A 27,527-nucleotide genomic window follows, 5' to 3' on the forward strand; every position below is an offset into this window, starting at 1 on the left:
ATTGAGTGACTCCAGCATATGCTGCACGCGGATCTCAAATGGAATCGTGGTTTGTGGACTGTTGGAGGCATTACAGAGGTAGACGAGCAGCAGTATGTGTGTGCATGAAGTTGGGGCTGCAAGGAACTTACATACCTGACGCACTGTGAGGCGCTGGCGCCAGACGGCAAGTGGCGGTTGCCCCGCCTCAGTACAGATGCTAGGTATGGGACTGGTCCAGTAAGCACCAGTGGCCAGCCAAATCTCATGATGGACAGCTCAGTGATCCGCAAGTACAGGACCTCACTGACCCACACACCGTGCAAACATAGTCCAGCCGCTAACACACAAAAGCCCGATGAAACTGAAGAAGACGTGCCGTGTCCGCTCCCCAAGACCTGAGGCTAAGGCACTTTATGATGTTCAGTGCCTTCAAGGTTCTGGTTTTCAGGTGTCTCAGGTGTGGTAACCACGACTGTTGGGAGTCAAAAATGAGGCCCAGAAATCGCACTGTCTCCTTAAGATGTGGGATGGTGTCCCCCATGTTCAAGGTAGGTAAATTAAAAAGACTATGAGAACGATTAAAATGAACACACGTACACATATCTGCAGAAAACTGGAATCCCATCTTTGCAGCCCACTCACCTCCGCACCATAAGTTGCTACTGACGGTTTACCGTTGCAACACTGGAGGAGGAACAGAAAACAAAAAAAAAAAAAAAAAAATGGCTCTGAGCACTATGGGACTTAACTTCTGAGGTCATCAGTCCCCTAGAACTTAGAACTACTTAAACCTACCTAACCTAAGGACATCACACACATCCATGCCCGAGGCAGCGGTCGCGTGATTCCAGACTGTAGCGCCTAGAACCGCTCGGCCACCCTGGCCGGCAACAGAAAACAGCAAAATCCTCTACAAATAAGGAGCACTGTACAGGACTCCTTACCATAGATGCGGTACTGTTGATGGCTATGGCAAGAGGGTAACACTTAAGACACTCACCTGAGGAACCCCATTCTCCTGTTTAAATCGATCACACATCATGTCACCAACTTTGGTCCTTACACAGCTAGCTAAGGTGACACACTCATAACTACTGGGACATGTGCAGTGCTTTCCTGGTTTGAGGAGAGGGATCAGAATTGCCTCCCTCCACGATTTGGGGAAGTTGCCTGATTAAAACATTCGAGGAGGATTTCCTTTGATGCCGCTGGCAAATGCCGAAACATGCAGTACCGGATTCGGTCGTGACCAGGGGCTGTGTCACGAATCTCAGTCAGTGCCAATTCGAGCTCCTACATGGAGAAAGGGGAGTTGTAGGCCACAGAGCTGTTGGACCTGAAGTCCATCTTTTCGCTCTCTACAGTTGCACGATAGCGACGAAACGCCGGATCCTGGCTTGCATTGGCGGTAGTTTGTGCAAAATGTTCGACCAGCTTGTGAGCAATGTCGGGGTGTTGTTTGGAGGCACCCCTGTTTCAGCACTGCTGCTATCAGTAAACAGCTGCATTTACCGCATATCATCTGGATGGCTTCCCAAACTTTTATAGAAGAAGTGGAACGATTGATGGAGTCTATGAACGCTTGCCATGACCTTTTCTTACTCTACTAATGACACGTCAAGCCTTGGCCCTTGTAACTCGAAAGCCCCTAAGGTTGTCTGCTGTCGGTCGGCATTTAAAATGTCTAAGAGCCGCACGCCTTTCCCAGATCGCAGACCAGCACTCATTTGTCCACCAAGATACTGATCGCCTCCTAAGATGACCTGATGACCGTGGGATGGAGAGGTCAGTGGCACGATGGATTACTCGTTTGATGTGGTCCACCCATTCTTGGACACTGTTGCTGTGTTCAAACACAGCCAGCTGGCTGAAATACGTCCAGTTAGACCTGCTGGCCATTCATTTTGGGAGCTTAACTTCAGTTGGTGAGCCATTTAGTACGTGGTGGCGGATTGGGAAGTGGTCACTGGAATGAAGGTCATAAATGACCTCCAACTGAACAGAGTTGGCGAGGGCGGGAGAACAGGAATAGAGGTCGATGGCTGAGAATGACCCAGTAGCACCAGAGAAATGTGAGTCTACCTGTGTTGAGGATGCACAGCTCGTGAGACGTCAAGACGCCCTCCAAAACCCGACCCCCAGGGCAAGTATTGGTCAACCCCCACAGGACATCATGGGCGTTGAAGTCTCCCAGGAGGAGGAATGGTCGCAGGAGTTGTGCGACAAGATCCATGAGAGCCTCAGAGTCTAGTGCATCTTGTGGAGGTAAATACAGTGAGCAAACAGTGATCCTTCGACACACGAATTTGAACCGCAGCTGCTTGCAGATCAGTAGCCAAAGGGAGGGCAGGAGTGGTGCGCATTAGTGACAAACACTGCACCACCACCTTTGGCCCTTTCCCCCGATGGGTCATATATCCTTGTAGCACACGGACATCTGTGTCTTTAAAATGCGTTTCTTGTAAACAAAAGCACAAGTGACATGCCTGTGCTAAGAGTTTCAGTTCCTACACATGAGTCCTGAACTCATTCATGTTCCAGACGGCCAGGGTGGCCGAGCGGTTCTAGGCGCTACAGTCTGGAACCGCGCGACCGCTACAGTCGCAGGTTCGAATCCTGCCTCGGGCATGGATGTGTGTGATGTCCTTAGGTTGGTTAGGTTTAAGTAGTTCTAAGTTCTAGGGGACTGATGACCTCAGAAGTTTAGTCCCATAGTGCTCAGAGCCATTTGCCATTCATGTTCCACTGCAGTATGGAAGCCATGTCATCGGTACGGTTTTAATTTACCGCTATCTTTGCACTCGGGAGGCGAAGCACTTTAAGAGCGAGGGGGAGTGGAGGGGCTGCCTGGATCCAAGGCCCCTAACTCCATGATGATATTATCAGCCAGACGGGGAAGAATGACATCTGACGGCGCTCGGGGTAGCTTTTGACCCGAACATCGTAAGCCTTTCCCTGCACCCTGTCCCTTCGAGGATGAAGGAGGAAAGGGGGCGTTGAGAGGCACTCTTCTTTTCTTGTACCTTCTGTTGTTGGTGTTTCCTGGTACGGTTCCTGGATTGCCTTTTCCTTACTCTTTTTTCCCTTAACATGTACACGTGCAAGTACAGGTGCTTGTGGTAGATACAGGCACGTTAGGCGTCGCCTGTGTCGAAGCGTCTACCTTGGGACTAGGTTTCTGCACCATGGAAGAATATGAAGTGGCAAAGACAGAGGGTTTCGTCGCCTTATATTCTTTCTTGGCTTCAAGATGAATCCGCTTGGTCATTTTTATCTACTGTATTTTGCGCTCTTCAGAAAAAACAGGGCAGTCTCGGCTCCGGACTAAGTGGTTCCCAGGGCAGTTGATGCAGATCGCCGGAGACGGGCAGTCAGTTCCAGACTCATGAGCGGCTTATCCGCAGTTACTGCAGATCGCTTCACCTCAACAACTCATGGTTGTATGGACACGTACATAGCATCACATAGGGGTTTGGAATGTAAAGCTGAACATTAAGCCGAAGGAACCCCGCCATCATATGTTCAGGCAGTGTCGGAGGATTGAATGTGACAATGAAAGTGGCAGTCTTTTCAGTTGCTCCATTATTCCTGCGCATTCGTTGCTCCACATCGACTATTCCCTGGGATGCCCATTCCCGCTTCAGTTCTGCTATGTCTACGTCCATATCTTGGCATGTGACAACGCGCTTACTGGAGATGAGAGGTCTGCATCTCAACAATGATATTAGTCATCCAGTTTCTGCAATTTCTGCAATTTATTAAGAAGGTCAACCTGCTTTGACCTGTTAGTTTCGATCAAGAATTAGCCATTACGCAATAGCAATAGATTTTAATGTTTCAGCACGGCCTTCCAAACCCATATGGATATAAAAGGGGAACACTTTTTCAAATGTCCCCTCCTTCCTCTTATCACCAGAAACACATTGTAATTCAGGCCTCCAAGAGCTCTCTTACTGTAGTCCAAAGTATTTTTAGTATGAGGAGGACTAGCCCCCTGTCGAGAGAGGGCCCACTCAGACAGAGCCCCGCATGCCTGAGTAAGCCTTATACAACTAAGGTGCAGCAGGTTCCCCAGAGGTTGCACGCTAACGACTGTTTCATCTCAACAGCCATGCCTCCCCTTTGAGATTGATGACTTTTTTTGAGGTTTATTCCGTCCTCGCGATTCGGGCAGTCAAGCCAAGATCCCCGTTCCCCGAAAGAGAGAACGTTCCACCGCCCAGACGTGCAGTGGTCGCTGAAGCATGCCCAGAGCTTACAGTGATAGGAGATTGGCGGCACTTACCATTCCACACTCAGGAATCTCGGGGTAGCAAAGCCCTTACCCAGCAAAGAAATGCTAAGCTCCTGAGGGCGAAAAAATAGTGCCTCTCTGGGCGGTTGATGGTTTTCGTCGAATGACGAGGTTTTAAATAGGACACAAATCTTGCAGTACGACTCTGTTGTTGATGTGCAGGAAAATCGCGACTTCGGCAGTTAGTATAGTCAGACTTCAGATCACATGGACCTACACTTTGGGTGCGATATTGCAGTACTTCACGAGCTAATTATTTAAGGCAAGATATTTTTGTCGCGAATTAGTATTAGTTATACTAAACGAGACAATTTCAAAAACTTCACGTTGTTGTTGTGGTCTTCAGTCCTGAGACTGGTTTGAAACAGCTCTCCAAGCTACTCTATCCTGTGCAAGCTTCATCTCCCAGTACTTACTGCAACCTCCATCCTTCTGAATCTGCTTAGTGTATTCATCTCTTGGTCTCCCTCTACGATTTTTACCCTCCATGCTGACCTCCAATGTTAAATGTGAGATCCCCTGATGCCTCAGAACATGTCCTACCAGCCGGTCCCTTCTTCTTGTCAAGTTGTGCCACAAACTCCTCATCTCCCCAATTCTATTCAATACCTTCTCATTAGTTACGCGATCTACCCATCTAATCTTCAGCATTCTTCTGTAGCACCACATTTCGAGAGCGTCTATTCTCTTCCTGTCCAAACTATTTATTGTCCTTGTTTCACTTCCGTACATGGCTACACTCCATACAAATACTTTCAGAAACGACTTCCTGACACATCTGTACTCGCTGTAAACAAATTTCTCTTCTACAGAAACGCTTTCCTTGCCACTGCCAGTCTACATTTTATATCCTCTCTACTTCGACCATCATTAGTTATTTTGCTCCCCAAATAGCAATACTCCTGTACTATAAGTGTCATTTCCTAATCTAATTCCTCAGCAATACCCCAGTTAACTCGACTACATTCCATTATCCTCGTTTTGCTTTTGTTGATGTTCATCTTATATCCTCCTTTCAAGACACTGTCCATTCCGTTCAACTGCTCTTCCAAGTCCTTTGCTGTCTGACAGAATTACAATGTCATCGGCGAACCTCAAAGTTTTTATTTCTTCTCCATGGATTTTAATACCTATTCAGAATTTTTCTTTTGTTTCCTTTACTGCTTGCTCAACATACAGATTGAATAACATCGGGGAAAGGCTACAACCCTGTCTAACTCACTTCCCAACCACTGCTTCCCTTTCATGCCCCTCAACTCTTATAGCTGCCATCTGGTTTCTGTACAAATTGTAAATAGCCTTTCACCTCCTGTGTTTTACCCCTGCCACCTTTAGAATTTGAAAGAGTATTCCAGTCAACATTGTCAAAAGCTTTCTCTGAGTCTACAAACGCTAGAAACATAGGTTTGCTTTTTCTCAATCTAGCTTCTAAGATAAGGCGTAGGGTCAGTATTGCCTCACGTGTTCCAACATTTCTGCGGAATCCAAACTGATCTTCCCAGAGTTAGAGTTCTACCAGTTTTTCCAATCGTCTGTAGAGAATTCGCGTTAGTATTTTGCAGCCGTGAGTTATGAACTGATAGTTCGGTAATTTTCACATCTGTCAACACCTGCTTTCTTTGAGATTGGAATAGTTATATTCTTCTTGAAGTCTGAGGGTATTTTGCCTGTCTCATACATCTTTCTCACCAGATGGTAGAGTTTTGTCATGACTGGCTCTCCCAAGGCCGTCAGTAGTTCTAATGGAATGTTGTCTACTCCCGGGGCCTTGTTTCGAGTCAGGTCTTTCAGTGCTCTGTCAAACTCTTCACACAGTATCGTATATCCCATTTCATCTTCATCTACATCCTCTTCCATTTCCATAATATTGTCCTCAAGTACATCGCCCTTGTATAGACCCTCTTTATACTCCTTCCACCTTTCTGCTTTGCCTTCTTTGCTCAGAACTCTGTTTCCATCTGAGCTCTTGATATTCATCCAAGTGGTTCTCTTTTCTCCAAAGGTCTCTTTAATTTTCCTGTAGGCAGTATGTATCTTACCCCTAGAGAGATAAGCCTCGACATCCTTACATTTGTCCTCTAGCCATCCCTGGTTAGCCATTTTGCACTTCCTGTCCATCTCATTTTTTCAAACGTTTGTATTCCTTTTTGTCTGCTTCATTTACTGCATTTTTATATTTTCTCCTTTCATCAATTAAATTTACTATTTCTTCTGTTACCCAAGGATTTCTATTAGCCCTCGTCTTTTTACCTACTTGATCCTCTGCTGCCTTCACTACTTCATCCCTCAGAGCTACCCATTCTTCTTCTACTGTACTTCTTTCCCACATTCCTGTCAATTGTTCCCTTATGCTCTCCCTGAAACTCTGTATAACCTCTGGTTTAGTCAGTTTATCCAGGTCCCATCTCCTTAAATACACCGTTGTCATATATTCTGAGTGAGGATCCCATGTAGAAAGTTTTCGGACTCATCATTCCTCGCGAGCATCACATAAAAACTTCCGAGTTCCTATAACTTTACTGGATATCGTGGACAACACAATGAACGCTAGTTTCCAAAGCTGTACAGACGCCACGAGTGGTCGATTTTAAGTGTCCTAAATCTAATCAGAGTGTTTTAGACATGCCCATCGTATCGACCGTTACGCCCAGAAGTTGAGTCTGATATTGCTCCCATCAGCAATGCAAAACATAAATGGTAGATTTTTTCTTTTTGCTGATTAGAGATTCCTGCTTATTGGTCAAAATTTTAAGCGGAGCTAAAGCAGGACTCCCTATAAATAACACAATAGATTTTTGTCCGAATTGCCATAGCCAGACGAAAAATGGGAAGTAGACGAGTGGGCTATCAAATTGACCACCGTAGGGTATAGTCGTGCGAAAATATTTAATTGCTGTAAAATAATCATAGTGATTAAAAAATAGTGATTAGAGATAAAATTCAATATTTCACGAACAAAATATAGTAGTTGAAATAAATTCTTGTGGCTCAATCATGAGTTGCATTGAGAAGTATCGTTTTTATATCTTGATGGTATCTGGTTTCGGAGACCTACATCCATTTTAAACCATTCTACAAAGAAAATTACAGATGGCATGACAGTTTTATACAAGCAAGACATACATATTTGGCCGGCCCTGGTGGCCGAGCGGTTCTAGGCGCTACAGTCTGGAACCGCGCGACCGCTACGGTCGCAGATTCGAATCCTGCCTCGGGCATGGATGTGTGTGATGTCCTTAGATTAGTTAGGTTTAAGTAGTTCTAAGTTCTAGGGGACTGATGACCTCAGAAGTTTAGTCCCATAGTGTTCAGAGCCATTTGAACCATACACTTTTGCAATGCAATTATATTACACCAATATTCATTTAAGATATACAAATTTGTCCTCGTAACTTAGTTTTTGTGCATTGCCTTACTAGTTACATACCGTATCGTAAGAGTGCAGTACAGGCGAAAGATTATGTACAAAATTTCCCTCTGCAGTGACGATCAAAGCGGTACTATGCCCGACTCAACGACATTAAATAGACCGCATAGAACAGGCATTAGAGAACTGAAGTGCAGCGACGCCAGTGGTTGCCAGCTAAAACACTGAAGGCCGCTAACACCTGCGCGCGTCGAAGATAAAGTGTTTACTGGTTAAACAATACAGTGTTTTATTTCATTAACTTAATATAGACTTAAAAAAATTTTTTTTTGTTTTGCTAATACCACTGACTGGTCTCCAGTGGGTCGAATTACACCAAAGTCCTATGCGTTACGTCATTGTATGACGTCACCTACAGAAGACGTTATAGTTCATGAGTACGCCCAGTAGCTATGCTGTTATGCACTACACACAATTTATGACCAGTCTCTAAAAAGTTACATGTCTTTACTATAGTTAAAAACCAGAAAGTGCGGCAGCCTGTGCTCCAAAAAAATTAACCGGCCAAATTACAAGAAGACTGCTCCTTTAGCAGATCATCTCAAGAGCAATACATTAGTTTATATTCAGTCTTATAATGGAGAAGAGTGTTATTTTCAAATAACAGAACAGTTTTACATACTGAACAACAATTACATTTGATTATAACAACAAAGCAAAAACTTGCGGCATTACGAAGAAAACTAAAAAGTAGAAACAAACAACCAGCATACACTAAATCACCCGTAGGCAAGCCATTTACAACAGATTTTGCTAGTTTTACGTACTATGGCCTAGTGTGGGGCAATTTTTGTACATAGGCTTTCTCCTCATACTTACGATACGGTATGTAACTAGTAAAGCAACACACAAAAACTAAATCATTAGGACAAATTTGTATACGTTACATACATATTAGCGTAATATACGAGTAACTGTATTACAAACATGTATGCCTCACTTGATGAAACTGTCATACCAACTGCGATTTTCTTTGTAAGATTGCTTGAAAATGGACATAAATGTCCGAAACTAGTCACCATCAAGAAATAAAAAAGATATTTTTAATGGAACTTACGACGGAGCTACAACCATTCATTTCGATTATAAAACAAGTTGCCGATCTATTTTTCACCTGCAGCATGCTGCAAGTTCGTAAATGTAATTGTGTTTCGAGGACATACTGTTAGAAGAATGACTAGGAAGTGGTTTTGCGTACCTGCAGGATCTTGTGAGTCAACCAGAGCAGCAACCGTGTTGCTTTCAGGCACCACCGTCAGTGGTGCGTAGGTGGACGCGCCAGGACCGCTATCACTGTAGTCCAGTGATGCCTCTTCAGAAGCGGCGCTGGTGAGACTTTCGGGAACTTCCGTCGCTGTCTGTCCATATGCTGGTGCAGAAGTAGCGTTCGACTTTATACCCAATGTCTCTCTCACCTCCTCCAGTTCCTCTGGCGAGAACATTTTCTTTATAGCCTCGAGCTTCTCCGGCGGCAAACTATTTTTTATCTTCATTATTTCTTCTTTCGACAGCCCCTTCAACAAGTCAGCGAACGCTTCAGCAGATAATGACTCAATAATTTTCGTTATTGTGTCAGAGGGCAAGACGTTTATCAGCTTGACAATTCCGTCCGCCGTGAAGAGCTTCTCTAGGCCCGGTTCAGCGGACCTTTCTACACCCTCTTCTTCAGATGAAGACTCGGTACTCTCTATTTCTTCTGTATGTTGCTGAAACGCTTTGGTCGGTTGTTGCTGTGGACTATTTGCGGCAGAAGTCTCGTTATCAGAGCCTGCTACCGCTGCAGCCGCTTCAGACGACCTCGCGATAAATGAATCGCTCTGAGGCTGACCCGCAGTTTGCTCGTCCAGCGCAGACAAGACATTTGTGAAGCCTTCCAGCCGCCTCCTGTTCTCGTCCGGAAGAGACTGCCTGAGATTTGACATGTGTGTCTCCGACAGTTCCCGCAGATGTTTCGCAAATTCCGCTGGAGTTTCTGCTTTTATTACCCTCGCGAACAGTTCTGGTGAGATATTCACAGGAGCGACAACAGACGTCTCTAATGCTTTCTCCATTTGTCTGCTTTGTGAATCCGCTTCTTCAGGCCCACTTACTTCACCACCTTCATAATGTCGCGAGCGCTGCTCGGTGTTAGTGACGTCCTGAAATGATCTGGCCTGGTAGAAATCTGGTTGTCCAATGTGGGCTCCATTCCGATAGTATGGTGAATGAGGGTGGTACAAGGACCAGTACTGTGTAGCAGGATATCCGTAAGGCGATCGTGCACGAAAAGTTTGAGGTGCATAAAACCAACTGTATGGGCTTCTCAAGTGGTCCACATCGTTGTCTGAGACGTCTTCGCTCGAAGAGTCTTCCACGCTTTCAGTGTCAACGTGAAACCTGTTATGAGGGTCATAGTATGGCCCCCAGTAGACCTGTCTCTTGCTTCGAAATGGAGTGCGCCTATTAAACCTTCTAGCATCACCTGTAATGGATCCCTTATTGTTTGAAGGAGAAGTCTTTCCATTTAATTTCCAAAATAATGAGCCCAATATTGCATCACGTCTGCGCATCCGTTGGATAAGATTCTGATCACTCACATCAGATTCTGGTCTCATACCACGCTTCTGCCTCCTAATAACACCAGGAATCTTTATCACTGTTACTAACCGCTCTTGTTGCCCTAGAGGATGATTTAATGGCCATTTTCTTAAAGTCCGTACTACACCCTCCTCAGGTTCCTGAGGAGTTCCGCTTTGAAATCTACTAGATTCCACCGAATTTGACTCGATACCAGTGACCTCGGACTGATGTCTAGCATCGCTACCCAGGCTGTACTCTCTTGCATATTCCACAGGTTTTTCTGTCCCACCGGCTCGTTTTATGGTTTCAGAAACTGAATTTCCAATCTCATCCAACTCTATATCATAGGTATGATCGAACGGCAGTGCTGCCCACTTCCAAAGTCCTTTGCCCTGTCCATTTGTTGACACACTAACTTTGATCACATTCGGTCCTGCATCTACCGATGGTCCCTCATTCGCTCTGTGGGCGTACGTGACATCCACAGCGCCTCCGCTGATGTGTGAACCCTGCTTAGAAGCAAGACCCTGAAGAGTACTTGGTTTGTCGGCGAAGCGCTCGACTGTGGGCGGGTGTGCGGCGAAGGAGTCGTCTGTGCGGTGCCTTCTGCTACGGGAAGGACTTCTGAAGGACTTGACGGCATCTCTCAGCACGGCACCGACCTCTGGCGTATGCTCCGGATTGCCCTCCTCCACCAAGCGAGGAACCACAATGCTATCGTCGGCAACTCGAGGCTGGGTCTCCCCTCCCTCTACATCTTTCGGAGTCGGAGGCTCCACAATAGTGCCGTTGACCTCAACAACCAGCGGTCGTGACGTGTCGAACTCTTCTTCTATGACCCGGTGTCCTAATGACACCTCCACATTCCCTGATTCCTCTTCTATATCCAGCTCGTAGTCTTCGGACACAGTTGACGCTGTGAACAATAAAAGGAGTCTACAATTAGAACAAGATTTCATCTTTTAGCTTAGATAGTGACCTAAAAGACTGTTAGCTCCTAATATGTTGACGAGAGAAGATTAGTATTGTTCATCTCTATTTTCATATCTAAAAGCTGTACTGATTGCTTTCCAGTTTAATTGCAGTCAATTTCAAAGGCGTGACTCCTTGTTCAGGCACCTAGATATCAATACAAAATATATTAAGCTAGTAATCACCACTATAGCTATCAGGATATCTATATTAGTAAGCGACTATCCTGGGGCACCGAACCCAGACCCTGTTGCAGGTTGGCTAACAGCTTCCAGGGGCAGCAACAATTTCAGTATTTCATATGAATACTCGCCGAATTAAAAAATGAATTTCCGACGACATATTCATTAACAGCTATAATCCTAAGTGAAAATTTCAACCAACACAAATTACAGGCAATATAGAATAATAATCGCTACCAGTCACAACAGAAGGTGATTTTATTTCACACACGACTGGTTTCGGGTTGTACCCATTTTCAGGTGGTCTACATTCAGGTTCATGTTTCTATACCCAGTGTTGGAGATCACTGTTTAACTCACAAAAAAATATTATGACCAAACAGACACAAACTAAAAGTTTGGAAGCCGCTAAGCAACATGTGTTGCTCAATATCGTACTTACGTAACGCTGCTGTATCCATATTGTTTTTTGTTTAAACAGTGATCTCCAACATTGAGTATGGAAACGTGTACCTGAAAGTAAAACACCTGAAGATTGGCATTAACCCGAAACTGGACGTGTGTTAAATAAAATCACCTACTATTGTGACTATAAAGGACCAGTCACAGAGTTGAAGTGCAGTCATTATGGATAAAACGGATATTATAGTTATAAACTGTGTACGCGTCTTGAGGTAGCGTAACTCTCTACTCGCAAATACGCAACCTATATTCATACAGTATTTGAGAGTAAGAGCACTTGTTGACTAGCAGCAAACTTTACACAATTTCAAACTTTTACGAAACTTTTTCGCTGACAGTACTCGCAAAATGATTAAGGAAAAAATATTTATCGCTTGCTACGTTTTCATTTATCATGCTGTAGAACTGACTTATTACGTTTTAATTTGTTTTTTCTTTGCTACGAACTGTATTCGCAAGACATTTCGCAGCACATATAGCATTGAAGGTATCTGCCAAGTTAAATCTCTTCAGTTATGTAGTTCAGGAGATAGAATGCCGTAAACATCGAGATGCGTAAAAGAACTAGCTTTTGTTTTAAGCAGAGCACAAGTTACCCAGAATATACTCGCGCAGTGTTTGATAATTAGAGCACGTAACGATTTCGAGCAAACTTTAAACTTAATTTCAGACCTTTTTCTAAACTTTTTCGCTTACATACTTGGAATGAAATTGTTGCACAGCAGAATAATTTTGTTATATTAAAAAAAATTGAAGTTCTACCAGGAGAGCTCAGAACACGGAAGGATAGCTCTGCGCAGATACGCGATACGGAATGTCAACTAGATGTACCACCTGTGTAACGGATGTCGGGGCGCATTGTCAAACAACCTCCGAGCTAGGAAAGCGGAAACTTACACCTCGCAGTACGATGTAACACTTCGTAACTTCAGCACCACTGCAAATTCAAACTCAGGCAGGAAGAACGCAGCTCGGCGACCAGAATGTAATTACTTCATGACCACAGCAAGATAAGTAGTACTGGTAGGAGCTAAAAACGAGGGCAAATGCGTTCACATACAAAGGGCCACGGTATCGTAGGCACAGTCTCGGGCATTTAAATAACGCGGCATTCCGAGCTCTAAGACACATCCAGTCGTGCTGCCATTCTGTCGGTGTTCTAGAAAGAGAGAGAATGGCGGCATACTCAGTTTCAGTGAAATCGCGGCAAACTGGTTGGTGATGGTGTGCCTGCAATTTGCTTGTTGACCAACACCGAGACGCAGCCAACCAAATGGATCCTATAGCCGTGGTTTGCCACTGCTGCCTGCTGAATCATCACGGATAAAAAGGCTGGTGAGTGGCCTGCCCTCCTCCAGTATGGGTTATAGCGGATGGTCTACAAGCTGTGATCTCTACACCGCCAAGGTGTGACGCGTTTGCGCAGCCCCCTGACCGACTCCTGAACATCTGCTGCGGTCTTGGTCGATCCATAATGGATAACCAGGGCCTAGTCTTCACGAAAACGGACATCGTGGACCAGAATCGGCTGTCCACACATCTGAGCGTGCGACGTGCTGCCTTCGAGAGCACTGAGATGGAAATCGCACTATATCACAGAATGATTGGCAGGCGAAGCGGCGTCCTCCCTACACTGCCACTGCTGTGGCGTTGGCCTGCGGGGCGACGTCTCGTCTCACTGACGATGTGTCAACACTTCTAGATACGCCTGATGGCCGACCACTTTCTGGCTCCGTAAACACAACACGAAAAATTGATTGACTGATTGGGTTTGAAGGGACCAAACAGCAAGGTCATCAGTCCCTTGTTTCAAATGTGGTCCATTCAGACAGATTGACATCTCAGAAATGTCAGAACGGTAAAAGGTAAAAAGGTAAAAAGCTAAAAAACGTAGAAGTGAAGTCGTGTTGCTAATGGTAAAAACAAAATGAGGGAAAAGTCTGCAAGTGCGTAACCCCACAGCTATGCTAGAGGCAGGACATATCCCACTTCTGATGCAGAACAAACAAGACCAACTACTCAAAAGCATTCAACAGCTAGAATGTAGAAGTGCGTATTGTATAAGAAGACTTAACAATTCTAAAAAGCGATAAAAACAGAGTAAAAGGGAAAGAAAAGAGAATCTTGGCCAGGGAGGGGAGTCAGGAATCTCCAAACACAGCTTACAGTGGGAGACATCCCAACCCTCACCACCCTGCCCCTACTCCAGAGAGATTAAAAACCTTAAAACTGAGAATAAAAACAACTTTCACGGAGGAAACTGAGAACCAGCTCGACCATCCGGGAATCGTCTATTAATATTAAAGGTAAAGTTCGGGGAAGTCTGTACTTAGTATGCAGAGCCAAAAGAAAGGGGCATTCCACCAAAATGTGGGTTACTTACTGGAAGGCTCCACAACCACAAAGAGGGGGTGGATCATTACGCAAAAGAAAACCATGGGTCAGCCTGGTATGGCGGATGCAGAGACGACACAAGGTGGTCATGTCCTTTCAGGAAAGGCGGAAGGAAGAACGTCACGGGACAGGTGTCACTTTAATCGCACGAAGTTTATTAGACAGGGAGGTAGCCTCCCAAGAGTTGGCCCATGACTGTGCGAAGTGGGATTTGATGTGAAGCCGTAAATCCGCTGCAGGAGGGGTTACAGAGAAAGGGGGGGGGGGGGGGTAAGTGACCGCTCCCCCAGCCAAACGATCAGCAAGCTCATTACCTGGGATACCCACATGGCCAGGGACCAAAAGGAAGTCAACGGAACAAGCAGCACGGTGACGATCAATGAGACGGTCATGGATGGCCGAGACCAAGGGATGGCGGGAAAAACACCGGTCAATAGCCTGAAGGACACTCATTGATTCTGTGCATAGCAAAAAGCAGTGGCGTTGGGACTGTTTAATAAAGGTAAGGGCCTGGGAAATTGCCATCAATTCTGCAGTAAACACCCCACATGTAGTTGGCAGGAGATGATTTTTCCCTACCAATAGAGGACGTGAAGGCATATCCCACACAATCAGCCGATTTAGAGCCATCGGTGTAAAAAACAACAGCATCCCGAAACTCCCATAAAATTCGGCGGAAAAAACAACAGGACACCATGGTGGAACAGAATCTTCTGGACTCGGCGGAGATCCATCCGAATCTTGGGCCGAAGAACTAACCAAGGAAAGGCGGGGGGGGGGGGGGGGGGTTAGGGAGGGAACGCGAGAGACAGGACAAAGAAGGAAGATGAAAATTACGGAGCCCAACCGGTAAACACGTCCAAAGGCGAGAATCAGGAGGGCGACGTCCTTTGTCTGGGAACAGGATAGAATAGGAAGGACGAGCGGGAGAGGAACGGACAGCGATTGCATAAGAAACCAGAGCTGAAAGGGGGGGGGGGGGATCCCAACTTCAACCAGGAGACTATCAACAGGGCTAGTAGGGAAGGCACTGGTGGCCAAATGGATACCACGATGGTGGACCAGATCCAGGAGGCACAGTGTGGAAGGAGCAGCTGAACCATAAACTTGACAACCATAGTCCAAGCGAGACAGCACTATAGCCCGATAAAAGCGGAGAATGAAGGAGCGTTCCGCGCCCCAAGAGGTTTGGGCAAAGAAGTGAAGGACATTGAGTTTACGGAAACATTCTACCTTCAGAAGTCTGATATGAGGCAGCCAAGTGAGGCAGCCAAGTGAGCTTGTTGTCGAAAGACCCAGGAAACGAAACTGTGGGACCACAGGTAATCGTTGTGCATCGAGGTAGAGCTCCGGATAAGGGTGGACAGTAGTACGGCGATGGAAGTGGACCACCCGCGATTTTAAAGGAGAGAATTGAAACGAAAACGGACCACGCAGAGGCACGCCATATAGCTCCCTGGAGCTGCCGCTCTGCAGAGGCCATCGAAGAGGAACTAACCCAAGTGCATAAATCATCCACATACAGAGCAGGGGTGACCAAAGGACCGACAGAGGCCAGAACTCCATCTATAGCAATTAGGTAAAGAAGTAAACTCAATACGGAACCCTGTGGGATGCCATTCTCCTGGGTCCATGGAGAACTAAAAACAGTACCAACCCGAACCCTGAATGACCGATGGAACAGGAACTGGCGGATAAAAATCGGGAGCGGGCCCTGAAGACACCTCCCATGAAGTGTAAGTAAGATGTTATGGCGCCAAGCCATATCACAGGCCTTGTGAAGGTCGAAAAATACTGGTTCGTTGGTTGGTTTGTTTGTGGGATTAAAGGGACCAGACTGCTACAGTCATTGGTCCCTTTTTCCTAAACTTAAAAACACCCACACAGAATGAAGACGAACAAGGAAAAGATGACAGACGACACAGGACAAGAGAAACTTAGACAAAGACCAGACAAAACGAAGTAAAATCACACAGAGTGACAGTGGTTGGCCGACCAGAGAGGAAAAAAAAGGAAAAGCCAGCCACCGAGAAATATATTAAAAACTCAGTCTAAAACCGTAGGCCAAAGGCCAGACTCAATACAAAATAAAGAAAAACACTTCGAGCAAGTGATAAAAGCTCCTGCCCGAATAAAACACATAACTAAGCCCGCCATGGCAGTGTCATCTGTTAAAAGGGCAGGGAGCGTGTCAGGCAGCGCAAATGTCTGCCTGAGCACAGCTAAAAGCAGACAGGCCAATAAAATGTGCACCATCGTCAAAACCGCCCTGCAGCGACAGAGAGGCAGGTCCCCACGACTCAGTAAATATCCATGCGTCAACCGGGTGTGTCCAATGCGGAGCCGACAAAGGACGACTGAATCCCTGCGATTGGCTCGCATGTATGACCGCCATACAGACGTCGTCTCCTTGACAGCACGGAGTTTATTAGGTGTGGTCAGATCGCGCCATTTAGCGTCCCAAAGGGAGAGAACTGCGCGGGGTAAGATTGCCCGCAAATCAGTCTCCAGGAGGCCTACCCCCAGAGGTGGTTCACTGGTGGCCTGTTCGGCCAGGCGGTCTACATGTTCATTGCCGGGTATCCCAACATGGCCTGGGGTCCACACAAAGACCACAGCCGCAACGGGCAAGAGCATGGAAGGACTCCTGGACAGCCATCACCAGACGAGAGCGAGGGAAACTGGTCGATAGCTCGTAAACTGCTCAGGCAGTCGCTACAGATAAATAAGGACTCACCTGAGCAGGAGCGGATATACTCTAGGGCACGAAAGATGGCGACCAGCTCAGCAGTGAAAACGCTGCAGCCATCCGGCAATGAATGTTGTTCGTAGTGGTCCCCTAGAGTCAGAGCATAACCGACACAACCAGCAACCATCGAACCGCCAGTGTAAACAACGCCTGATACGTGGCAAGGATGGAAAGATAGCGGCGGCGGAAGGCCTCCGGAAGGACTGTCCTTCTGGCCCTGTGCCAATTCGTGCCGAAGGCAAGGGCGAGGCACACACCACGGGGGTGTTCGCAGAGGGGCCCGGAAAGGAGGTGGAAGAGGGAAAACCCCAAGCCCAGAGAGAAGCTCTCTGATGCAACCACATGGCGGCGCTGGGAAAAAGCCTGCCAAACTGCGCATTCCAAGCGAAGTAACTGATTGATTGGAGACCGTCCCTCTTGGAAGCTACACTATCCATTCAAGTAACTTGCAAACAACGTTTGTCAGATTAATAGGTCGATAGCTTTTGACAAACAGGGGGCTCTTACCAGGCTTAAGGACAGGAACCACGATGCTATCCCTCCACTGAGAAGGGAAGTCACTCTGGAACCAAATACTGTTAAACACCCAGAGAAGATGTTATGGAGCACTGAGATGTTGAAGCCCTGATACCACCCACTCCAGTCACAGACTCTCCCCATGACCGCCACCCAGCCACAGCAACGGCCATCTGGCACGGCGGCCATTGCCGGGAATTCCGATGCTCCAGGACGACGAGCAACCACTCCTAGGCTTTCATAAGGTGGTCACAGCTCACAAGGGAACCTCCCCATCGCACCCCCCTCAGATTTAGTTATAAGTTGGCACAGTGGATAGGCCTTGAAAAACTGAACACAGATCAATCGAGAAAACAGGAAGAAGTTGTGTGGAACTATGAAAAAAATAAGAAAATATACAAACTGAGTAATCCATGCGCAACATAGTCAATATCAAGGACAATATGAGCTCAGCAGCACCGTGGTCCCGTGGTTAGCGTGAGCAACTGTGGAACGAGAGGTCCTTGGTTCGTCTTCCCTCGAGTGAAAAGTTTAATTTTTTATATAATTAACTTCGCTCTCCAAAATTCAAGGACATGTTCAGATTTGCTTGGACATATGCAGGATTTGACGGTCTACGCACGGAAAAATTTGAAAACGTTAAAAACATATGTTTTGAAAGAGCACAGGGAAAACTGGGCGACTGTGAAACTATTGCATTCATTTGTTGCAGTTTATGTGACAAACTCTTATCTTTTCATCACTTTTTGGGAGTAATTACCACATCAACAAGAAAACCTAAATCGGGCAAGGTAGAAGAATCTTTTTACCCATTCGCCAAGTGTACAAGTTAAGTGGGTCGACAACATATTCCTGTCATGTGACGCACATGCCGTCACCAGTGTCGTATAGAATATATCAGACGTGTTTTCCTGTGGAGGAATCGGTTGACCTATGACCTTGCGAACAAATGTTTTCGGTTCCCATTGGAGAGGCACGTCCTTTCGTCTACTAATTGCACGGGTTTGCGGTGCGGTCGCAAAACACAGACACTAAACTTATTACAGTGAACAGGGACGTCAATAAACGGACAGATCATAACTTTGCAAAAATAAAGAAAATAAACTTTTCACTCGAGGGAAGACTTGAACCAAGGACCTCTCGTTCCACAGTTGCTCACGCTAACCACGGGACCACGGTGCTCCTGAGCTCATATTGTCCTTTATATTGGCTATGTTGCGCATGGACTACCCAGTTTGCATATTTTCTTATTTTTTTTCATAGTTCCACACAACTTCTTCCAGTTTTCTCGATGGATCTGTGTTCAGTTTTTCACGGCCTATCCACTGTGCCAACTTATAATTAAATCTGAGAGGAGTGCGATGGGGAGGTTCCCTTGTCAGGTATCTGAAGTGTGATCCCTGCGTTTTCAGGGGGCTCAACCAAAAGAGTACATAGCGACCCCACCGCATGGGCTGGCTACCGTGCTTGCTATGCAACCTAGGATCAGACAACGACGTGAAGGAAAAGGTGGAAGGAACTAGGAGGGCACACATTGGAGACACTAGGTACGGTGCTCTTCCCCAAATGGCTTACACTATGGAATAGAAATTATTAATGGAGGTCAAACCCCAGAGGGGGGCCAGAGAATGCCAAAAGGATGAGGTAATTACGCAACAAAACCAAATTGGAAAAGCAACATAACCAGGAGGATAGCGAGGCCAACATAAACAAGGACAGCAAGAGAAGGAGAGGAGAGGGCGAAGGGGAAGGAGCAAGGACAGGAAAGGAGGGGAAAGGCATGGAAATGCAGCCCAGGAAAGAAGGAAGACTGCAATAGCTTGGGGCCCCGTGGTCGCCACGCACGTATTGTCCAAAGGACTGTGAGCACCCTGGGGGGAACACGAGAAATAAGTGTTATTGCAGCTGCCACTGTCACCGACACCTGTGGGCGTAAACTAGATCAGTCACTCATCCACACTCCATGCCTAGCCTGCTGCTCACAATGCGATCCCAGCCATCCAGGTCGCAACAAAATACACTCCTGGAAATGGAAAAAAGAACACATTGACACCGGTGTGTCAGACCCACCATACTTGCTCCGGACACTGCGAGAGGGCTGTACAAGCAATGATCACACGCACGGCACAGCGGACACACCAGGAACCGCGGTGTTGGCCGTCGAATGGCGCTAGCTGCGCAGCATTTGTGCACCGCCGCCGTCAGTGTCAGCCAGTTTGCCGTGGCATACGGAGCTCCATCGCAGTCTTTAACACTGGTAGCATGCCGCGACAGCGTGGACGTGAACCGTATGTGCAGTTGACGGACTTTGAGCGAGGGCGTATAGTGGGCATGCGGGAGGCCGGGTGGACGTACCGCCGAATTGCTCAACACGTGGGGCGTGAGGTCTCCACAGTACATCGATGTTGTCGCCAGTGGTCGGCGGAAGGTGCACGTGCCCGTCGACCTGGGACCGGACCGCAGCGACGCACGGATGCACGCCAAGACCGTAGGATCCTACGCAGTGCCGTAGGGGACTGCACCGCCACTTCCCAGCAAATTAGGGACACTGTTGCTCCTGGGGTATCGGCGAGGACCATTCGCAACCGTCTCCATGAAGCTGGGCTACGGTCCCGCACACCGTTAGGCCGTCTTCCGCTCACGCCCCAACATCGTGCAGCCCGCCTCCAGTGGTGTCGCGACAGGAGTGAATGGAGGGACGAATGGAGACGTGTCGTCTTCAGCGATGAGAGTCGCTTCTGCCTTGGTGCCAATGATGGTCGTATGCGTGTTTGGCGCCGTGCAGGTGAGCGCCACAATCAGGACTGCATACGACCGAGGCGCACAGGGCCAACACCCGGCATCATGGTGTGGGGAGCGATCTCCTACACTGGCCGTACACCACTGGTGATCGTCGAGGGGACACTGAATAGTGCACGGTACATCCAAACCGTCATCGAACCCATCGTTCTACCATTCCTAGACCGGCAAGGGAACTTGCTGTTCCAACAGGACAATGCACGTCCGCATGTATCCCGTGCCACCCAACGTGCTCTAGAAGGTGTAAGTCAACTACCCTGGCCAGCAAGATCTCCGGATCTGTCCCCCATTGAGCATGTTTGGGACTGGATGAAGCGTCGTCTCATGCGGTCTGCACGTCCAGCACGAACGGTGGTCCAACTGAGGCGCCAGGTGGAAATGGCATGGCAAGCCGTTCCACAGGACTACATCCAGCATCTCTACGATCGTCTCCATGGGAGAATAGCAGCCTGCATTGCTGCGAAAGGTGGATATACACTGTACTAGTGCCGACATTGTGCATGCTCTGTTGCCTGTGTATGTGCCTGTGGTTCTGTCAGTGTGATCATGTGATGTATCTGACCCCAGGAATGTGTCAATAAAGTTTCCCCTTCCTGGGACAATGAATTCACGGTGTTCTTATTTCAATTTCCAGGAGTGTATTTAACACATTGCCTCATATGTAATCAGAATTGCAACTGTTTTGTGCATGGAAGTTCAGTTCTTTAAGGACTGAGGTTTATTGTCACAGTTCTAATAAGCGTACTGTATACATAAATACGCCATACTGTCGTCTCGTACGTCTGTTTTATAACGTCACTCAATAAAGGTGAAATACTGGACCGTTCCAACTATGACATCAAGCGACATCCCAATCGCGGTCAGAATGCACGCACTGATAGCTGTGTGCAGGGAGCTAGACAAAATAAGCTAGGAATGACTATTTTTAATGGAAAACGCTTATTGACAAACCCAGATTCTCTGTACTACTGTATCTACGAAATCAGAGGGATGCTAGCCTCGATATGAATCGTGAGGGGGGTTAAACTATTACTCACTACCCCTAAATCCATAGTTGAAAGTCCTCTAAGTAATCTCAGTAAGAGAGACCGATTCAACCACTGAAGCAGAACGTATACACCACTAAAAGCTCATATACCACCAACTGACAACTAGCAACTTGCGCTGATAATTTCCATAACAACGGGGACGAAGTTTAACGTCATTAGGTCGAAAGACGTTCAAATTTCAATGGACACAATTTGATTTATTTTCTTCAATTGAACATCGTCAATCCGCTTCGTTTAGTGAACGGTTGTAAGTTGCCTCTTACGTGAGGAAGACATTTTTACCTGTTTTAATAAATTATTCTCTCTTATTGATGTATTCGCGATAGTTAGGAAGTGCTGTAGTCCGTAGCCGGCCATGAATCAGAGCATTTCCCACGCTGGCTGGCTAGGTGACGAAGCGACCGTATGTCGCGCGTAGTTGGGTGGGGCTCGGCGCTGGACCGTAGCAACAAGCGTTAGCCTGGGAAATATACATGACGGGAAGTACCGCCATCTTGGCACCAAAGTCACCGATTTTGTTTGTTTATATTTAATAATTAAAGTCATTTATGACAACATGAATACTAAGAGCAGCCTCTGGATGTTTAAAACTATCATAATTTTGCCTCGTTAAAATTCACATCCGTTCATTAACAAATGCATATCTTAGTAAGTACGAAGTTTATCGGAAATCCACGAACTGTGACGAAACTAGTAAGAGATACGGACTGCGCGCCAAAGTCGGCAGTCGGCGTTAAGAGCTGTTCCTGTCTTGTTCGATGGTAGCCATGCTCTCGGTTACGAGTGGTTTGTGACATGAGTGTTTCATTGTTGATCTAATAGCAACAAAAATATTACGGCATTCTGAATGTTAATTTCGAGTAAATAGATATCCTAAAGTTGATCGACAGCAATTTCAGATAATTAGCTTCCACCGACAAACATCCAATGCGCCAATCAAGAATCTGCACGGGACATTTACGAGAGCTGCACCGCGCACAGGTAGGAGGAAATCCGATGACACGGCCCACCAAGGCGGATCAAGGAAGGTCCGACTTACACTCGCAAATTCCGGGTGGAAATGCTGACCAGTCGTACTGTACGTGACGTATCACCCTCTACCGACTCGCGGCTAAGCTGAGTAATAACAGTATCAGTTTAGAAGCGAGGGGATCTTGCACGGTTCCTCCACCTGATTAGTATCTGCACGCTCTGATGAAAGAATCCAATCATAATCGAGCACCTGCACTCGCCCTAAAAGATCAATCACTCATGGAAAAAAGGGAAAGGAATAAATAGATACCACGCCCTTGCACAGGGGCCACACTTCAGATTCTTGTAGTATCTTCCATATTTGAAAATGACTGTCGGTCGTGAAGGCCGACTAACTGCTGATCTCTGGTAAATGTTTGGAAGCACCATGTCGTCCATGCAGAGCCCGCAACTTGCCAGGGCAGCAAAGCTAATCTTGCTTCAGAAGCTGCAAACTGCTCCACGAAATTGCTTAAGATTAGCCCTTTACACAATCCGACCCAGGAACAGAACCCAGACATTTCCTTTGGCTGGTTTTGCTCCCGATAATAGAACCTACGTAGCCGGTGCTGCTTCTTACAAGGACTTGTGGAATATTCTTGCCACAGCCCATTGAGGAGGATTACAAAAAGAGCGATTATTACCTTCAGGCCGAAAAAAACCCTTTCCATTGCTACCGGTAACTGGCCCTGACGACCACAACAGAGAACAGTGCGTTCATAAAGTCGGTGCCAGGAAATCATTTTACGGTAATTGGTTGAGGCGGGATATGGGACTAACCAGTGAGGTCATCAGTCCCGCGATTCCAAAGTTACTTGCGGTAGAGAGAACGCTCGCTAAAAGTGGACGGATCCAATCAGAGTGGCAAAACTGTTAAACGAGGAAGCTGAAAAAACACACACACACACACACACACACACACACACACACACACACACACACACACACACACACACGCACGAAAGCATAAAAGGGTAGACCACATCTAAAACGGAGGTATAAAAGAGCAGTCTTTGCACGGGGAAGTGATCATGGGTCCCAGACTGAGAAAGCATGAAGAAAGGCCCCCACCACAACCACCCTGCCCCTGCTCCAGGAGTGAAGCAAAACCATGTATCTGAAAATAACCACTTTCACGGAGGAAATAAAACCAGTTCAACCATCCGTGAATCGTCTGCTAATATTGAAGTTAAGAAATCTTTAAGAGTATTCTTAGCACAAAGGTTCAAAAGACGGGGGCATTTCACCAATATATGGGATACAGTCAGTCTGGCTCCACAGCCACATTGGGGGGGGGGGGGGGGGCTAATTACGCAAGAGAAAACAATGAGTAAGCCTGGTATGAGCAATGCATAGACGGCATAAGCCAGTGGACTCCTTCCAAGAGCAGTGAACGTGGAGACCATGCAAAGCAAGCCCTGTCATTGGGCCCCTTGCGGCCTATCCAGCGTTTGGGTACATTGAAGTTCAACCAATCTAGCGGATTGCCGCGGAAACATTGCGCGCTGCGCTGGCGCTCTTGTGCCGAACACAACTATCTGAGTTTCTCTTTCATTTGCCATATCATTCACATCTGTAAGTTTAATGTAATAAATATTATAAAGCGTTAAAACCCGATATTTAAACACCCTATATTGGTCCATTTTTATGGGAATTTTTTTGTATACAAAAGTAATTTTCAGACAGAAAGACGTTGAAAAAAGAAGTTTTTTTGACAAATCATTTCGGACATACTGGCAAGTTACTTTAACATTAGATTTCTTTCAGATCATCAATAAAATCTTACCAGAACACAATATCCATGGTAAGACATTAATAGTGTTTACAGACAACGCTGCAATTACGAAAAAGCTGCCTAAAGCTTAAGGATTCGACATTCACCCTGTTTTGCCCACTGCAACAACTTAACAGCAAAATATTGTTTTAAAGCAGAAATATTTTTAAAATTTTTTATTGAAAACAAAGGCTATTGCGACTTTCTTTCATAGCTACACTAGCCAATGACAAACTGCGCAATGTTCAAAAAGGAGCAAACAAGAGCTGTGACTCATACAAGAGGTACTGACTGGATGGAACAGATCATGCCATATGCTCAAAAGAATTTTAGAAGTACGAAATGAGTTGATATTGCGATCCATGAAAGTTCAAAAGCACTGCCTACCTTCATAGCAGAAAATTACTTAACTATACAAGAAAGAATAGATCATCTTTAACCTTTTTAAGTAGCAACAACAACAATCTCAGGGGACTCATACATCACAACTTAATTATACCTCTTATAGGAGGTATTGCTGCAAAGTTTTCATACTTGTAAAGCACCTTAACAGCTAATGAAGGACTAAGCGTTCTGGATTCCTTGATTAAGTCAGTCAATGAAAGAGTGAAACCATTTGACACATTGACTGTTGATATGCTTTGTGACATAAGATCCTACGTTTAAAGAGCAGTGCTAATACGGCTACTGACACATTTAACAGTTTGAAATCGCATGATCTAACAGCATAACGTCGGTGTCGTTACACCAGTCAGTGATTCCATAACTGATCGACGTCAATATTATGAAAAGCCTGTAAGAGACAAGCGTGGTTGTATATTAGAATACTGTGAAAATCTAATAGTATGTTGCGTGTAACGGCCATTACATTTTTGTCGTGTCCAGCGACTTCCGTTCTTGCAGAGGGGGTTTTCTCCAAGGCAGGATAAATAATTTCTTAAAAACGCCAGAGACTAAAGGAGAATAATTTAAACAACTTGCATATATCTTTTAGTATTGTATTTTAAACAATAGACTAAACGACAAAAATTTTAATACCTTTTTATAAAACAAAATCTGCATATTTTGTACTGTTGTATTTTAAGCAATAAACATTCTTAGAAAGCTATTTTCATTTGAAATAACTGCCAAAAACAATCGATAGTATTTCGAAATTCCATCGATGATATCGGCTGTGTCAACTATGTTTAAGTAACACTAATTCCCATTCAGTGAAGGGTTCATTGTAAGACAGATTGGTGGGTGTTGAAACAGAGGGGGGAGGGGGGGGGGGTCTGTTCAACTCAGCGTTACTGCTGGAGGATGGTACGATGATAGGAAGAGGACGCCGATGCTGCTGCAAAGTACACTACTGGCCATTAAAATTGCTACACCAAGAAGAAATGCAGATGATAAACGGGTATTCATTGGACAAATACATTACACTAGAACTGAAATGTGATTACATTTTCACGCAATTTGGGTGCATAGATCCTGAGAAATCAGTACCCAGAACAACCACCTCTGGCCGTAACAATGGCCTTGATACGCCTGGGCATTGAGTCAAACAAAGCTTCGATGGCCTGCACAGGTACAGCTGCTCATGCAGTTTCAACACGATACCACAGTTAATCAAGAGTAGTAACTGGCGTATTGTGACGAGCCAGTTGCTCGGCCACTATTGACCAGATGTCTTCAGTTGGTGAGATATCTGGAGAATGTGCTGTCCAGGGCAGCAGTCGAGCATTTTCTGTCTCCAGAAAGGCCCGTACAGGACCTGCAACAGGCGGTCGTGCATTATCCTGCTGAAATGTAAGGTTTCGCAGGGATCGAATGAAGGACAGAGCCACGGGTCGCAACACATCCGAAATGTAACGTCCACTGTTCAAAGTGCCGTCAATGCGAACAAGAGCTGACAGAGACGTGTAACCAATGGCACCCCAAAACATCACACCGGGTGATACCCCAGTATGGCGATGAATACACGCTTCCAATGTGCGTTCACCGCAATGTCGCCAAACACGGATGCGACCATCATGATGCTGTAAACAGAACCTGGATTCATCCGAAAAAATGACGTTTTGCCATTCGTGCACCCAGGTTCGTCGTTGAGTACACCATCGCAGGCGCTTCTGTCTGTGATGCAGCGTCAAGGGCAACCGCACCCATGGTCTCTGAGCTGATAGTCCATGCTGCTGGAAACGTCGTCTAACTGTTCGTGCAGATGGTTGTCTTGCAAACGTTCCCTTCTGTTGACTATGGGATCTAGACGTGGCTGCACGATCCGTTACAGCCATGCGGGTAAGATGCCTGTCATCTCGACTGCTATTGATACGAGGCCGTTGGGATCCAGCACGGCGTTCCGTATTACCCTCCTGAACCCACCGATTCCATGTTCTGCTAACAGTTATTGGATATCGACCATCACGAGCAGCAATGCCGCGATACGATAAACCGCAATCGCGATGGGCTACAATCCGACCTTTATCAAAGTCGGAAACGTGATGGTACGCATTTCTCCTCCTTACACGAGGCATCACAACAACATTTTGTGTGTGAGAAATCGGTGGGAAACTTTCATGTCAGTACGTGGTAGGTGTCGCCACCGGCGCCAACCTTGTGTGAATTCTATGAAAAGCTAATCATTTGCATATCACAGCATCTTCTTCCTGTCGGTTAAATTTCGCGTCTGTAGCACTTCATCTTCGTAGTGTAGCAGTTTTAATGGTCAGTAGTCTATAACGCGTGTTCTGCAAGGACCAGTGGATCAGTACACAGATCACCCTGGAGGACAAGATTCTGGACAGTTGACTGTTGCCGGTGCCCCAGAAGGCTGTGGAGCTTGGACCAAACTTGCGACGAAGAGGCATACGTCCCCACGCAAGAAACACAGCGCTCCCAGCATTCCTTTTTACTCTGCTTAGTAAGGAAGCAAGCCTTAGCACGGATATGCTTAAAAGCGATAGGCTTGGTCTGTGAAATCACTGCAACGCCCATAGGCAGTCCTGGATAGCGGCTGCTGCGTCCTTGGTCCACTTCAGCACCAATCAACGACGAGAGCGACCTGTGGTTAGGGGGATAGAAGTGCCAGCAGCATGAAGAATAGCGGCAGATACTTCCTGCACGATCACATCAATGCAATTCTAGAAAGAGGTATTGAAGGGCACAGTAGACATATATAAAGACCAATTGGCTCTGCAGAATGCTCAACGGGGGCCTGTCTGTGGCAGGGTACGAGAATCACCGGAAAGCGGTCACTGTCACAAAGACCATCATGGGGTATCCAATGTAGGGAAGCCAAGAGAGTAGAGGAGGAGATCGTGAGCTCAATAGCAGCAAAGGTGCAATGAGCGGCACTGGAGTGGATAGGGAAACCGT

General features: G+C 46.3%; 1 protein-coding gene across 1 annotated transcript in view; it reads right to left on the reverse strand.

The window, feature by feature from the left end:
- The window catches only part of LOC126154559 (uncharacterized), a 132,656-nt gene that overhangs the window by 90,504 nt on the left and 14,625 nt on the right, over positions 1–27,527 (reverse strand). The window contains exon 2 of the mRNA XM_049916152.1: positions 8,902–11,178. Within this exon, the coding sequence (XP_049772109.1) occupies positions 8,902–11,178 (2,277 nt within the window). The remainder of the gene's footprint in view (positions 1–8,901; positions 11,179–27,527) is intronic.

Source organism: Schistocerca cancellata, chromosome 2 (genome assembly GCF_023864275.1).
Source record: "Schistocerca cancellata isolate TAMUIC-IGC-003103 chromosome 2, iqSchCanc2.1, whole genome shotgun sequence".
Classification (NCBI taxonomy): domain Eukaryota; kingdom Metazoa; phylum Arthropoda; class Insecta; order Orthoptera; family Acrididae; genus Schistocerca; species Schistocerca cancellata.